The 17,921-nt window shown below is 37.0% G+C and overlaps 1 protein-coding gene across 1 annotated transcript; it reads right to left on the bottom strand.

The window, feature by feature from the left end:
- Positions 1–11,467: 11,467 nt before the first annotated feature.
- Positions 11,468–13,563, bottom strand: LOC145662884 (uncharacterized). The gene is made up of 2 exons (XM_081728848.1): positions 13,359–13,563; positions 11,468–12,632 (listed from the first exon to the last, which is right to left on the bottom strand). The coding sequence occupies exon 2, from the start codon at positions 12,628–12,630 to the stop codon at positions 11,854–11,856; it is 777 nt and encodes a 258-aa protein (XP_081584974.1). The 5' UTR covers positions 12,631–12,632; positions 13,359–13,563; the 3' UTR covers positions 11,468–11,853.
- Between the last annotated feature and the right edge of the window lie 4,358 nt (positions 13,564–17,921).

Raw genomic sequence — 17,921 nt, forward strand, 5'->3', positions numbered from 1 at the left:
ATCGTTTTGAGAAATGTAATATGATAACTTTATCCTCTAACGCCTTCAGTTCTTTCTTAATACTGTCTATAACATTAACAATGTTCTACTACTACCTTGAAGACTAATATTGAGTGCTTCAAGAATGAAAAAATATCTGCTAAGTACACTATTCTACACAATCGATACAATTTGTTCAACTGATTACACGGAAATTTAGTATCACTCAGAATCAGTCATATTTCAGTGTTAAGCTGCAAAGAATCGCTGCAAAATGTTTCCTCTGAATAGGCAACGCATTTCTGCAAGCGAAAGTAATTGATTACATCGGCTTTGAATTTATTCACATAATTTTGAGATTCTGAAATTCAAGAGTCGAGATTTGATTTCATCAAGAACTTTCTTTCAATGGTTATGGTATCTTCTTTGTAGCCAAGGCTTCTCGATGAATATAGCACTGGTCCTTTCGCATTAGGCATCACTTTTCTCACTCGAGAGACAAGTTCAGTTTTTATGCCTGACAAGCATGTGAACCATATGTAGGAATAACAACACCCAAATTTCTTCTATCCAGTGACGACGCCAACTTTAAATTCTTAGGGGGGCAAAGGAGGGGCAGATACATTTTCGGGGGGGCGGCTTTTTTCCACACCAAAAATGACATTTATTATGTTTCACGTACTTTACATTACATTGTGTATTTCGTTGTTGTTTTTACATTAGACCTATATGATTTCAAGTAAAATTTGTAACCAACAAATAAGTAACGTCTGCACAACTAATGCAACTTTTGAAGCCTAAACAAATTGAATTACTTTCGCGTATGCTACAAGTAACATATTCGTCTAGTACTATATGCTACGCATATATATAGGGTGCGGCAGAACCGACTAAGCAGTTTCTATCGATTACCGCGAGAGATTAAATTAAACAAAAATAATTTAAACTATTGTTTATATACTTTTTAAAGTGTATAGTAAACTCACGATATACTTATTATAGTCTGAGGTCTGGCTGCAACCCCCTTCCTTAGTTTTTACCGTCTCAGCAAAACTTCTGTCAGAGATTGTTGTCACTTCTTTGGAACGCGTCGGTATCATAGTTCAGAATGGCTTGGGTATGTGCAAGTTCTCGACATAATGGGTTCCCAAGAAATCTGTCAGGAGAATAAGAGTGACGGCATTAAGAGAAGTATTCTTCCAATTTGACTGTAATGCTGATCATTTCGCTCACGAATAGTAACCATGGACGAAATATGGTTGTACCACTATGATCCTGAAACGAAACAACAGTCAATGGAGTAGTAGCACTCATTTCTCCCTCGCCCCACGAAGTTTAAGACACAGACGTAGCGGAAAATGAAAAGAAAGAAATTATGTTCCTTCAGGAGAATACACCTGTCCGTCAAGTCCCTGCGAACACAATTGGCATTGCATAATGTAGGATTTGAATATCTAGATCATCATCCTTATTCCCCAGATTTAGCTCCGTCTAAATATTGTCTGTACTTATTTCCCAACTTAAATAACACTTGAAAGGACGCCATTTTAGATCTGATAAGGGTAGTGCTACGAACAGTAGTGCGAGGAAGTCTCCAGGGTTTTTTTTTTTTTTTTTTAACTTTTCTGCAAAAAACTGGAACACTGTATAAGGCAGTATATTGAACTCGGGGGAAGTGTAGAAGACCACGTGCACTCCTTCAGGATTGGGCTACGAATTTTTCAGCAGCTCCTCGTACATTTCTAGTCAATATGGTAAACGTCGTCAGTACTTTGAAACTAAATAAGTAAGGGAGCACTAGTGCATACCAATTACTAACTAAAGATCAGCACTCTGACAATACCTTTTTTTGGGAGCTAAATAAATAATCAATTTAATTCCTACATTTATTATTGTTATCATTTGCAGGAAGGGAAAATACAATACAACTCTTTTTATCCTCTTCAAAAAAATAAGCCCTGGTAGTCGCAAATGAAGCTGTTATAAGCCCATCCTCTGAATATTGAAAGCCGAGAATAATGTTTCAGGAAATAGAAGTATAGGACCTTTAAATAAAACAAAATATGAAACTGAAAACTTCAAATCTCGATAAATACAAACAAGTTATGTAATTGGTTTTACCTTTCTTTTGTTTCTAACCGAAGTTGATCCAATGAGAAGAAAACAAATGGACCAAATCTGCTATTGTTCGCTAGGCACAATAATTAAAATTCATAAGAAAGAACTATAACTAAAATTTACCGGAAAAGGCGCTAAATTAGAAAACAGAAATATGCGTGCATACTCAGACGCTCAAAGAAGGAAGCTTGAGGACTAATCTGCTACATAGTAAATACGTAGATAGTACGATCTGACAATGAGATTGGTTATGAAACTGATATAAAATACTACATGTAGAATGTTTTATGATTGTAGGAGTCGGAGGGGCAGTCTGGATGGCAGTCAGGGGGGCAGGAATAGCCACTAGGGGGGCGCTCGCCCCCCTTGCCCCCCCTCTGGCGTCGTCACTGCTTCTATCAAATAGAATTCTCCTAACAACAATAACAACAACAAGATATTTAAGATCATAAAAATGCACTTTGCTCTACACTGCAGGAGTTTACTTGAAAACAAGAAAACTTCCATAATTCTGTTCTCCCATAACTAGCATATGAAAACTAACAGGATAGATTTGCTTGTGATGTCAATACTTTCATCTATCTGCAATTTTAAAAATATGTTGCAAATATTTAACCTTGAAATGATAGTGTTAACAGACATTTTCTTCGATTCACTGTGTTGTCTGATAGAGGCATTTCTCTGATTTCACTAGAGCCGACTCGCCAAGTATATACATATTTGCAAATAGCTACACAAGCAGAGAGTATCAGTTTCTCGTCTACAGTATGATCTATTTTTTGTTTGGAAATTAATTTTGAAACGTCGTAAGAAGCCAATGTCTCATTCTCTTGAGTATTCACAACAAAATGTTTTGCTTCCTTTTTCTGACCTTTTATCAAACTCTGTTGTTTTTATCTTGAAATTTTCTGGTTACTTACTGTTGTTATGAATGTTGAGTTTCCAGAAGTTACCAATCTGGCTTCCTAGATTCATTAACAAGGATATGATAGAATAAATACACATTGGCTTTGGCTTTAAAAGTAATCTTCGCTTAGCTTCAATGAAATCATGCTTAAAATAATCATTATCGTACTTACATACTTCAGAATTTTTCTGTATTTTACATGTAATAGAAATCGATATACTGGTGGTAAAAAACTGCACTTGAACAACAACAACAACAACAAAAAACAGTTCAGACTCCTCTTCTTCTGCTGCGGATTGCTTCGTCTTTTTAAAGAACTAATTTTCAATTATGTTTTCATGTTAATAAGAGATTAAAGACAACTGCCTGTATAATGAATGTGATGAACTCAAGAACCATATACGAGTAAAGGTTCTGTCTCATATGAGGGACACTATGTACTGACCAACATTAAATTTGTTTTGAGCGTATCTTAGTTCATCGGGCTAAGGAAGTTATGCTGGCTTTAATAGTAACTTTTTTTAATGAAAGACTAGCTGAACCTACGCTCTCTACACAGCGCATCATTCACATATGAGCATGAATCTCCTTGTCATTCCTCACAACATCTGTACACGTCCCTTTACAAACACAAGTGAAAGACGACTTGATAAATATCGGCAAGGGTATAATAAAAGGGGATATTTTTCGATTATTTTTTTCAATATTATTCACCGTTTGCAAGATTTGGGCCTTCTTCCGGTTGGAGTTTCTATTTCATGTATTTAAATATGATCAGTGTTTTCTTTCTTCTTGCTTGGAGTTTGAATGAGCAAATACATTACACACACAATTAATTATAATGTCAGTGATATATGATGTTTATTGGGCAAAACACTCCAAACAGAAAAGATTCGTCTTAGACTGGAGAAATAGTTAACCTTCGTTTCCCATTATCATTTGTCCCTGAAACAAACGACTGACACATATACAATCTCTGTAAACAACTATGTGGTTTTGGAATGTAACACTTCCAGTGTACTCTTAAAAAATGTAATAAAGAAATAATGGTCATATTTTTTAAATATTCAATTAGAACTGGACAATTTACACAAAATTTGGAATGGACCAGTGAAAACGGTACGTTTCTAGTACTTGTGGTTTTCGAGATTTTGTCGAAAGGATTGGGGACAAACATACAGGTAGGCCTATAAACCTAGCATTTTAATACATAGACAAGCTGAACTTGCGCTGTCTACTCAGCGCGTCGTTCTGTTATGACCAGAAAACTTGACCCACGACCCACTGACCCACCACCCACCGTGACCCACTGTGACCCACCAGCCACCATGAACCACTCTCATCCACTGTGACCTATTCTGACTCACCAAAATCCATCGTCATCAACTCTGAACACGATTCACTGCCTCTTCTGTACTGACTAAAGAGTTTACACTTGTAATAAAACAAGACTGTGAAATTGTAACTAATCGGAGTTTGAATTTCTAGTCAATCGCTCAAGCACCGCTCTGTCAGAATAACTGTGGATCTGATCTTTATGATATAAAATGGTAAAGTGTTTGTCAGTGAGAAAATTGAAACAGTTCGAGGTGAGGGGAAATTAGGGTGTGCGTAAAATATACTTGCTTTAAGATAGTATTCTTGCAAGTGCTAATTTCTCAACGCATTCCACAAGAAACTTCTATTCGCAGGAAAATACCCCTGTACAATATGGAAAAGGTTATGGTTTCTCAGTTCACAGTATTTTTCTCACAAAAGACTTGAAAAATCAGTTTTTCATAGTGTATAAAGGTGTTCGGGTACCCTATGTGAGAGCATCTCCATAAAGTATGCTCATAATTGTAATTTGTGTAATCACTAAACACCACGTTAAATTTAAGTTACAAATGTGCATAATTGCAATTATTATGAATATTTATTCAAAGTAGTTTACCTAAAGTAAAGAAGAGACTTACTAAAAAATAGGTACAAAGTTGAATAACACAAATAAGCCATTAGTAATACAAGTAGGCCTATACATTTTCTATAACTTGTAATTTTCCACTTTAAAACAAATCTGAAATCGGATTTATTTCCTGTTGGTAACTTTTTCGTGGTAAATCATCCGCAGCGGAATAATGTCCATCCTTCAGCCAAGAAATAAATAGCTCGTCTACTTTGAGCTTGTCTAGCGGTGGGCCATTAACATTGATGAACAACAAGTTAGACAATGTTTGAGCACTTAGTTTATTTCTGATATCAGTCATCTGTAAATTCATAAGGGGAAGTCCCCGTTCGCACTCTGTCGTGGAAATTGATAATACTTCTACCCGATTTCTGCAACTCCTTATCGACAATCTGCTGGTTAGAAATAAGTCTGATAACGATTTTTCTTGGCCAGTTTTGAAATACTCAGCAAGAAGTATCATCTCTCTATCACCATACAACATCTTTCTAATATCGACCATGTCAATTGGCAATGTCGGCTTATGGAGAACAGAAACTTCATCTACCACGCCTTCAATAGGGAATCTTGTGAATAAATTATCAATTAAAGCCTGATAAACTGAAGATTTCTTATTTGTTTATAAATTTAATTTTTGTAATTACACATGAAGGTTTGATGCCATTACGAAGTTCCCTCTCCCGTCTAGAAAGCGAAAGAGAACGTGGTTCCTAAAAAGTGTTCAGAGGTGAATGGGAATTTCTCTCCTTCTTCCCCTTCAATTACCACACTGATGTTTGCCATGTGCCAAATTACGATGAATTTCAATTAAATTATCATAGTATAATTCTTTAATTCTTGAATTATCATAATATAATTATTTCCTTGCTGAATTATCAATACTTTTCAGTGGAAAAAAGGATGAAATTTGAAAGTTCCAAATCAAGGGAAGTAAACCAACGTAAATGGAAAAAAGTGTCAAGTTTTCCATATAATTATGCGTACAATCCAAACTTAAAATTTCCGTGTAATTAAGCTTACAGTACAAATTTTATACCTATTTTAGTCACAAGTTTTTGGGTTGATTGCCCTGTGCTGTAAGCGCTCCATATAATAAACATAAGCTTCAGCAATTATTGTAGTAGAAAGCAATGGATATATGAAGCCAAGCACTGTAATTTTTGTTTCTGATTTTCTTTTCTTAAATAACAGCGATCGTTTTCGATTATTTTTACAAACCAACTCACTACCAATTTTCCATATATACAAAGTGCCCCCCTCCATAAAGGAGAATTTAAAAATATGCTAGAACACATTCTGTTTATTTTCAATAAAGAGTTAATACACTGAATTTCAGCTCCTTAAGTTTAACGGTTTGCGAGATACTAATTTTTTTTCGCTAAAATTCGGATCCTCACCCTCCTTAGGATATGTAGCTATTATAATGAAAGCAATACAACATCCCAATTTGGATTAAGGCCTAACTACATACCAAAAGTATTTTCATTTGACTTTGCAATTCGGCCGTGATGATCAGGCACACATAGTTACCTTCAATTTTTTATATAATAATTTATATATTACAGTGATACAAAAATGTATTTTTTCCAGTAGTTAGCTCCTCTAAAAACTCAAAGATCTCGAAAGCCAAGTTGTAGTATAGGTCTTATTGTTATTATTACAATTAAAAATATCAATATCGAAACGCGCCTGAAGTTCTTTTTTCACTTGGTTAGATATACTCACCTCAGGTAAGTAGACAGAAACAAGTGAAAAAGGAAGGGAAATGAAGGTCTTGGAAGTAAAACGAAGACAAATTTACCAGTCCTCAGAAGATACTGTCTACAATGCAGTGAGCAGACAGAGTCGGTAGATCATACTGAGTCGGTGGGTCAGGTTTGGGTACAAAATCTCGCGGCCAGAACCTCGCGGCGACAACCTCGCGGACCAAAACCTCGCCTGGCCAAAACCTCGACTCCCAAAACCTCGCGGCCCAAAATCTCGCCAGGCCGAAACCTCGCCTGGCCAAAACCTCGCCGCCCAAAACCTCGCGGGACAAAATCTCGCCGGACCAAAACCCCGCCTGGTCAAAACCTCGCCGCCCAAAACGTCGCGGGCCAAAATCTCGCGGGGCCAAAACCTCGCCTGGCCAAAACCTCGCGGGCCAAAACCTCGCCGGGCCAAAACCTCGCGCCCCAAAATATCGCCATACCCAAAATCCCGCCTGACCAAAATGTAAATGTTTCAACAGATGATAAGGATGACGGTATAAAAGACGCTGTTTCAGAAGAAGTATCACGGGTATTTGACCAAGTCCCGCGATACCATATGAAAATTCTATTTCTGTATTAGAGGATTTCAATGTGAAGGTAGGGCGACAGGATGTTTTTAAACTGGTTATAGGGAATGAAAGTCTGCATAAGGAAAGTAATGACAACTAACGATGTTAGTTCCGTGAACTTTGGAACATCCAAAAACTTAAAATTTTAACAAAAATCTAATAATATTTATGAAAGTATGAAATAATATATGAGTTTTTACGACGTCCCTTGATTATGTCCTATAGGTTAAAGGAGACGTAGATGACCAGGATGAAGGAAATGATCGAATAAAGAAAGTGGGAGGAAACGGGAATAACCCGGGAAAGCCCACGCACACGATGTTTTGTATCTTCTTCTTCTTCTTCTTCTTCTTCTTCTTCTTATTATTATTATTATTATTATTATTATTACTATTATTATTATTTGTAATGTGGAATTGCATATTAGGAAACACATTGGGTAAATTTTAAAGAAAAGTTTCATTCGCGGCGAGGTTTTGGCCCGGCGAGATTTTGGGCGGCGAGGTTTTGGCCCGGCGAGATTTTGTCCCGCGAGGTTTTGGGCGGCGAGGTTTTGGCCACGCGAGGTTTTGGCCCGGCGAGATTTTGTCCCGCGAGGTTTTGGGCGGCGAGGTTTTGGCTACGCGAGGTTTTGGCCCGGCGAGATTTTGTCCCGCGAGGTTTTGGGCGGCGAGGGTTTGGCCACGCGAGGTTTTGGCCCGGCGAGATTTTGGGCGGCGATGTTTCGGCCGCGAGATTTTGTCCGTATACCGGTGGGTCATGGTGGGTGGTGGGTCGCAGTGGGTCACATGCCGTTGACCCACGACCCACTGACTCACTCAGAAAACTTGACCCACCAACCCACTGACCTACTCAGAAAACTTGACCCACTTGACCCACTGACCCACTCCATCTCTGGTTATGACCATGAATCTCCTTCACATTGTGCATGTCTCCTTACTCACACAAGTAAAGGATAGGAGACTCACAAAGAAGTGAATTGCTATCTATAAATGTTGGAGTGAGTTTGTAGCAAATTTGGATCAAGTGGACACGAAATGAAGTGAAAATACTTTTTTCTAATAAATCCATATCTGTCCGAGTACGATTCGCTACGTCTCTTGAGGCCTTTGAAGTTGCCAGTATGCAATAGTTTTGCCATTCAGATTTAATCAAAGTGCCTGCAATGTTCGTCAACCTTCCATACGTAACTTCTCTACTGATTGCCTAACACCATAGTTCCGGCCTAATGGGATCAAAACGGCCCTAAAATGTTGAATAGAACAATAACGACACGGTTTTTGATAATTTTAATTAGAATTAGACAATCTACACAAACCTAGCATTTTTAATATTTAGAGAGCATTTCGAATGAAAGCAACAATGTTTTTACATCTCTTGGAACGGTTTAGTGACCCTAAATCAAAACTTTGAATCCAGGGTTTCAACCTCTTTTCTCCGCTAGCCTATGTGAAAACTTTTTCATTGCAATATTTATTTTCTTGATTTTGTTTATCTTAACATTCTATTCATGTTAAGGAGTCAAGACAACGAGCATTTGGTTGATCATAGGCCAAAGTGAAGCCATTGAAGGTTTTTAATTTGTAATATATATATATATATATATAAAATTGAAGATCACTATGTTTGTGACTCTAAATCTCCTGAACCGCCCAACCGATCTCGATCAAATTTCTAACATGGATGAGTTTCAAGACTGGACTGGTTTTAGACTATTCACTTTGATGATAGAACTGAGGGATGGGGGAAGGGGAGAGGGTATAAAAATATAAATAAAACTTAATAACTCCTGAACCACTCGACCGATCTTGATCACAATTCAACATATATGAGGTTCAGGCCTGGGATCGTTTTTATGATTTGACGGAGCAACGTGGGGGAGGAGAAGGAGGGGAAGATATATAAAAATCAATTTGTATAGGACTGAAAGTGACTATTTTTGTAACTTAATAACTCTTGAACTATCTGACCGATCTTAATCAAATTTTCAAGATATATAAGGTTCGGATCTGGAATCATTTTTGTAATTTCACTTTAACGGTACATCCTAGGGAAGGGGGAGGGAAGGGGGAAGTATAAATAAAAACTAATAAAACCTAATAACTTTTGAACCACCCAACCAATCTCGATCAAATTTTCAACATATAGGAGGGTCGGGCCTTGGGTGTTTTTTCACGTTTCACTTTGACGAGCCAACGTGGGGGAGGGGGAGGGGTGAGATATATGTAAAAAATAAAATAAAAATGACTGCCTTTGTGACTTCATCATTCTTGATCCACCTGACCGATCTCAATCAAATTTTCAACATACATGAGTTTAGAAGCAGGGATTACTTTAGACTATTCACTTTGACGAATTAACGTAGGGGAGGAGGAGAGAAATTTAAAAATAATCAAAGATGACTAATATTAGTGTTGAATCCATAATTTTCTGGGTCGATGAGACAAACAGTGACACTTCTGATGCTGTTTGAATCCAAGTTCAGCTCTAATACTTGGGGAGAGGGAGGGTACAATGGAGGGGAGGGGTTAAACATTTAAAAATGATCAAAAATGACTAATATTATTGTCGAGTCAATAGTTTTAGGAGTAGCTGAGATTAACAGTGACAATTCTGATACCGTGTGCCGCAGCACGGAGGAGGGGGAAGGGGAGCTATATATAATAATAATAATAATAATAATAATAATAATAATAATAATAATAATAATCGAAAATGACCAATATTAGTGTCTAATCCATAGTTTTCGGGATCATTCTGATGAACTGTGACATTTTCGATCCGGTTTAAATGCAAATTCAACCCCACAACTTGGGGGAGGGGGAGGAAGAGATATTTAAAAATTATCGAAAATGACCGGTATTAGTGCAGAATCCACATTTTTCGCGGGTCGCTGAGATGAACAGTGACACTTTCGATGTCATGGCCCGCAACATGGGGGAGGGGGATATATACATATAAATGACCGAAAATGACCAATATTAGTGTCGAATACATGATTTTTGGAGTCGCCGAGATGATCAATGATCTTTCCGATGCTGTTTAAATCGATGCCATTAGAAACGAAAACAGCATATTTCACAGGGTACTAAACACATGAAATACGGAATTGTGCATTTAAATTTTCATTTCAACCCAGCGAAGCGGGTAATATATGCTAGTGTTCATCTAGATACTCTTTCAATGTGATCCGTTAATGTAAAGATTTACAAAAAATGTTGAATTGACGTTGACCTCTTACTTCTTTCGGTCGGCCATAGACCTACGTAAAACCACAGAAAGCTTTATGAGAACTTTGAAGGACACTGTAACGCATTGATTAACACATGTCTTGACTAGAGGGGCACATTATATTGTAACGTAAGTCAAAAAAATTAAATATTAAAGAAATCAAGATCAAAATGAAAGAGTGCAATTAAACTAATGGTTGCAATCTCTTGTTGTCATAAAAAGACAATATTTTATTAATGAAACAACTGACTTACAATGGTAGTATAGTGGATATTTTTGTAACAATATAAATTATTTAACAGTGAGCATCCAAGAGTACTGAATTCACAACCAGACATAGTATGTCAGATTAATTGTATAACAGATCATTATAATTCTACTCAATGCTTAACCAAACGGAAATAAGTTAAATATTTAAACATTCAAATCTGCCTGTCACTTTCAGAGTCCTCCTAATTTCATGTCACATGCAAAATAGACAGTTAAAGTTCTCTGTAGTCATACTTTATCTCATTGCATAATTCGCTTGGTCTTGGCCGGACAATGGTCTTTCTTGCGGTATTTGTAATTTCGTATAGACCATTCCATTGCGATTCTGGATACAGGACCCAGAATGCAGAATGCAGAATCATTTTTACTTGCAAACTTTGTCATTTTATATGGACTATTGTCCTTGTTTGCCTTAATTATTTTTTCTTTTTATTTTGCCAAAAGCCAATATAAAATTTTACAAAATCTTAGGAAAGTCCTAATTACATTTCCTGACAAAATATTGTTGTTATCTAATGATGTAAAAATAAGTATTTTTGAATTTTAATTTACCCTGAGGTTTTCTTTAATCTTTTTCGTGATTTTATCCGAATTATTAATTACTACTGACAAGCAATGTTATTTGACTACAGGTGATTCTTGACTATTTTGCTTCTGCTTCCAACGATTTTTTGATTACAAGTACTGTCCTTGTGAGTTTTAAAAATAATGTGATGCATGTATCCAAAAGTTAAAATATTACAGAAAACTTAGTTCCATCTTCACCTACCAAATTGCCATTATAATTTTTATGAAAAAATGATTTTTTAAATTCTCAGTTCATGGTTTCATTACATTACCCCACCAACTGGAAGAAAAATTCCTGAACAGTACCTTTAGCGTATGTCATTAGTTTTTAAATTCTCAGTTCGAATAAACATTGAATAAATTGACAAACACTAAACACTGTGGAAAAACACTGGGGGGGTGAACATAATGTCCACCTGAATGATTGTGGTCTCACTTCAGAACACTGGGAGTTTGAAAAACCGAGTCTTCTAATTGTCCTCATTGTGGCCATCGATAAACGAAGAATGTCCCTAGTCACTCCACAGAAATCGAAGTGAAGACTGAATGAAATGGTAGATGATGTGAACTGCAACTGGGCCTCTGTAAATGCAGACGCTGAGAACTGCGACTGACAGTAGGCAACCGATGAAGGTTCCTATAGAGGGTCCTCTTCTTGATATGTACTCGGGACCGTAGTGAAGGATGATGAACAGCTACACATTTGGTGTGGCATTTGGGCGTCACCTTTTGCTGGGAGCTGCGAATTAACGATGTCCTGGCCAAACCAAGGACCCTTGATGACGGATGAAAAACAGCTTGGCGTCTCGGTGTCCGTCGTGTGGACTGGAGGCGAGCTAAAGCTGCGGAGATTGGTTTTCCGAGTTCTGGAATCGAACCCTGGACCTTTATGATGATGGTGCAGTTGTGGCACTGGAACATTTCAACAACAACTGGAGCCAAGGTGCTGCTGAATGATGAAAGTGACGATGTATCCGTGGTGAAACAGGAACGGGAGGAGATGCTGGCTGTTGTGGTGGTGATTCTGGAACAGCTGACGTAGAAGCTCGGCATAACTGCAAGGACTAGTTGACCATTAGGTGTTCTGGCTCTGGAGAAAGATGGCTGGATCTGCATGTGAGAGGCGCTGGAGAAACAGAAGCGGGCAGGCCAATGCTGGTACAGGAACGTCTGGAAGATGACCCTTGTAGAGGCTGGACGTAGCATCTGGAACTGGACCATCTCGAAGAAGGATGTGCCCATGCTGGTGGACTGCATTGTGCTGGAGAAGGAACTGGCCTCTTGCAGTGACATCTCTTTGCAGTTGCATAATGACAAAAGAAATTGCATTAGTTTTTTTATTTTTTTATTTTTTTTAAACTTTTCGTGTTTTTGTCGTATTGCAATGTAAGGTAAAGTCAAACAATATCGAAAATTTTGGTGGAAATATGTGTATAACATTTATATTAGTATTATTATTAAAAATATATTCTTTCTGTAAATATTATATAATAGGAAAAAGGAAATTTTCATAGCAACTGTGTTTGTTTACTTGTGGTTAATGACCCAGAAACTAAAGAATGACACTCCAACCGTTATTAGATGGAATGTTATGATTAGAATTGTAGCGGAAGAAAGTGTGTTTTTCTGAAAAGTGAAAAGTGTCCTATGATGTTATGTCCTCGTGAGAATGCGATTGCCTGTGCGTAAATGTTATTGTTAGTGATTTAACTTGTGCTGATGTGTCATAAAAAGACAATATTTTATTAATGAAACAACTGACTTACAATGGTAGTATAGTGGATATTTTTGTAACAATATAAATTATTTAACAGTGAGCATCCAAGAGTACTGAATTCACAACCAGACATAGTATGTCAGATTAATTGTATAACAGATCATTATAATTCTACTCAATGCTTAACCAAACGGAAATAAGTTAAATATTTAAACATTCAAATCTGCCTGTCACTTTCAGAGACCTCCTAATTTCATGTCACATGCAAAATAGACAGTTAAAGTTCTCTGTAGTCATACTTTACCTCATTGCATAATTCGCTTGGTCTTGGCCGGACAATGGTCTTTCTTGCGGTATTTGTAATTTCGTATAGACCATTCCATTGCGATTCTGGATACAGGACCCAGAATGCAGAATGCAGAATCATTTTTACTTGCAAACTTTGTCATTTTATATGGACTATTGTCCTTGTTTGCCTTAATTATTTTTTTCTTTTTATTTTGCCAAAAGCCAATATAAAATTTTACAAAATCTTAGGAAAGTCCTAATTACATTTCCTGACAAAATATTGTTGTTATCTAATGATGTAAAAATAAGTATTTTTGAATTTTAATTTACCCTGAGGTTTTCTTTAATCTTTTTCGTGATTTTATCCGAATTATTAATTACTACTGACAAGCAATGTTATTTGACTACAGGTGATTCTTGACTATTTTGCTTCTGCTTCCAACGATTTTTTGATTACAAGTACTGTCCTTGTGAGTTTTAAAAATAATGTGATGCATGTATCCAAAAGTTAAAATATTACAGAAAACTTAGTTCCATCTTCACCTACCAAATTGCCATTATAATATTTATGAAAAAATGATTTTTTAAATTCTCAGTTCATGGTTTCATTACAATATTATAAATACACTCCTGAAAAATGTTGGTTAAAACTCACTAATTTGCAATAAAGAATGAATAAAAAGGCGTTCATAAAATCTTGGGTTTGATTCCTAAACCAATCATCATACAATGTACAATTTTGGTTTCTCACCTTAATTGCAGGGACCTCAAATCATTGACATTTCCTTGTGTTGAGAAGTATGACCAAAGTAAATTCCGTTCCGTTTGATTCTGTTGCTTCCGTTCCGTTCGATTCTGTTTCTTCCGTTCCGCTGTAATTGATTCCGTTTGCTTTTTATGATAAATCGCCTGGCCAACTATAGCTTTTTAAACCGAAATTTTATTTCTTAATGACTATTACTCTTTTGTTATCATGAGGAGGCTACTCAAGATCAAATGTTTAAAGTGCAGAGATGGAGTGGGTCAGTGGGTCAAGTGGGTCATGTTTTCTGAGTGGGTCAGTGGGTCGTGGGTCAACAGCATGTGACCCACTGTGACCCACCACCCACCGTGACCCACAGCGACCCACCACCCACCATAACCCACTGTGACCCACCACCCACCGTGACCCACTGCGACCCACCACCCACTGTGACCCACTGCGACCCAACGACTCAGTATGATATACCGACTCACTCTGCTCATTGCATTGTAGACAGTATCTTCTGAAGACTGGTAAAGGAGGGGTGGCGAAAAGGGCCAAAATCGGCCCCCTTGATTTTTCAATCCATTTATGCTATAATGGTAGTACTAGAGCAGATATGTATGAAAAACAGAATTTTAACCAAATATATTTTGCAATTAAGGTTTTACACAGCATCATTTGTTAACAAAAAATGCACAATCGTATTATATTGTAGGTAACATGGACAAGAAACTAACATTACTGATGAAAACGAAACAAAATAAATATTAAAAAGACAAAACGTTTCCTTTTTTTATGTTGTCAAAACACTATTTGTGGTATCGCCTATTAGAACTTCCTGATACTCGTATAAGCCTACTACAGAATGACAATATCACAATAGTCATTTTATTAGTTTGTTCTTCACAGACCACTCAGTGCCGTAACACAACATGTAGAGAGACACACGGTTCTATTTTCGCTTTCCTGTCAATCTGAGTCACCTGCTTTGTCATCATCAGCATCTTCGTCATCAGACCAGCCAACTGCAGCATCTTATATAAAATCTTGATAATGTGCGGAGTGTCTTTCTTGTTGTTGATGAAGGTGTCGATAGTAACCAAGAAACCACAAGACAGAAGCAATGTGAGCGCAGCATCCAACAACACCTGCTCCAACTTTACACTGGCAATACCAAGATCCAACTGTAGCTATATTATACTGTATCCATAGAGTGTGTATCTTGGATGATGTGTGTCGGCTCTGAATTAAAACTCTTATTACATTTGAACATTCTCTGTGTGAGAACAACTTGTAAAGGCCTAGTTCATCTCTATGTTCAGCTGTATAAGAGGTCGCCTGTTTCAGCTGATATATGCCCAAAGCCAGTTGTTTAAGTTCTTCAAGTGTTAAACGAGGGAAGTAGGTCAAAGTGTCAGCAGTCATTTCTTGCCAAATAACACTTTTTCTTAACCACTTTTCTGCAGTCACGCGGTGTTGCAACTCATTGGGATGGAAGTGCAATGCTAACATTCTTTCTCCAATTATTTTTGCACTTTCATCATCTTCCATTATTCGAGGAGGCCCAAATGCATTGCAGATGCTACTTACAATTTTGGCATAGTCTCCTATGTATGGCACTTGAGAATTGGGCATGACGTGGACTAGTGCTTGAAAAGTTTGTAGTAAACCATTTGAGGCTTCTACTACCCATCTCACTGATGTAACTAATCTCGACTCATTAGCCTCTTGTGTATTATGTTGACTTTGTTTCTGTAGGAAATGTGGCATCTTTACTATTAGATTCAAGTCTTCCAAAAGATTCACACTGTCTCGGAATCCTCTATCTACGATGATGACATCATCCTTATTAAACCAACGTCTTAAACCCTCTGCTTGTTGTCACATATGCGCTGTGATAATAGAGGCATCGTTGTTCTTCCCAAGGGGGTGGGTTTCATTTTCACTATGAGCGCTGTGGAGTACTGTGGCCATTTTTACAAATGTTAACGCTCATCCACTCCTACACAACATACTTAAAAATCATTTTCGTACTCCGTTGCGCTATATACGTAATAACTTAGTAAATGTCGAAAAACATCCCCTTTTCAAGGATTTTCTTGCAACAAGCCTCCTTCCACAAATATTTTCCTATAAACCACTCTGCACTGTATGAAAATGCTTATTATTTTTTGACGTTTCATATCTTATAGATTGCTCATATAGGTCAAATTCAGTCCGTACTACTACTTTAAAAACGACCCGCTGCGGGGGCCGATTTTGGCCCTTTTCGCCACCCCTCCTTTGTCTTCGTTTTACTTTCAAGACCTTCATTTCCCTTCCTTTTCCATTTGTTTCTATCTACTTACCTGAGGTGAGTATATCTAACTAAGTGAAAAATGAACTTCAGGCACTTTTGGATATTGATATTTTAATTGTAATAATAGCAATCAACATGCACGGCAGTGCATGGCAGCCAAGTTCCGCGAAGCAAATGAAAACTGGCCTACACTGCCGTAAGCACATTATACACGAACAAGAGTTTTGGGTAAAATCGCTGATTTCGAGGCTTTGTAAAAACGATTCTATTAAGGGTAGAAACATGAAATTTAGAATATAAGGAGATACCTCACAGATGTACTCATATGCCAAATCTCACGTTTATACCTTCAACCATATTCGAGTACTGGACCTCCAAAATATGAAGTTTTCAGGCTCACTGACTCACTCATCAAATTGATTAGGTACTTCCCAATTAGATAGAAACGTGAAACTTTGCATAAAGGTACCCTATAACATTTTGAGTGTGGAAAAAGTCCAAAATCTCAGGAATGTCCTATGGAAAATATTTTATAGGCAAAAAACTGTCCTTAGCCAGGAAAAAAATAGTTTCACTCACTCACTCATCAAATTGATTAGGTACTTCCAAATGAGATAGAAATCTGAAACTTTGCATAAAGGTACCCTATAAGAACCTGAGTTTGGAAAAAAATCTGAAATCTGAGGAATGTGCTATGGGAATTCTTTTATAGGCAAAAAACTGTCCTTAGCCAGGAAAAAAATCGTTTCACTCACTCACTCATCAAATTGATTAGGTACTTCCCAATGAGATAGAAATCTGAAACTTTGCATAAAAGTACCCTATAACAATTTGAGTATCGAAAAATCTGAAATCTGAGGAATGTGCTATGGGAAATTTTTTATAGGCAAAAAACTGTCCTTAGCCAGGAAAAAAATCGTTTCACTCACTCACTCATCAAATTGATTAGGTACTTCCAAATGAGATAGAAACCTAAAACTTTGCATAAAAGTACCCTATAACAATTTGAGTATCGAAAAATCTGAAATCTGAGGAATGTGCTATGGGAAAATTTTTATAGGCAAAAAAAACTGTCCTTAGCCAGGAAAAAAATCGTTTCACTCACTCACTCATCAAATTGATTAGGTACTTCCCAATGAGATAGAAACCTAAAACTTTGCATAAAAGTACCCTATAACAACCTGAGTATGGAAAAATTCCGAAATCTGAGGAATGTGCTATGGGAAATTTTTTATAGGCAAAAAACTGTCCTTAGCCAGGAAAAAAATCGTTTCACTCACTCACTCATCAAATTGATTAGGTACTTCCCAATGAGATAGAAACTTGAAACTTTGCATAAAGGTACCCTATAACAACCTGAGTATGGAAAAAGTCCGAAATCTGAGGAATGTGCTATGGGAAATTTTTTATAGGCAAAAAATTGTCCTTACCCAGGAAAAAAAATGTTTCACTCACTCACTCATCAAATTGATTAGGTACTTCCCAATGAGATAGAAACTTGAAACTCTGTATAAAGGTACCCTACAATAACTTGA

This window comes from Thermobia domestica, chromosome 10, assembly GCF_964235325.1.
Source record: "Thermobia domestica chromosome 10, izTheDome1.hap1.1, whole genome shotgun sequence".
Lineage (NCBI taxonomy): Eukaryota > Metazoa > Arthropoda > Insecta > Zygentoma > Lepismatidae > Thermobia > Thermobia domestica.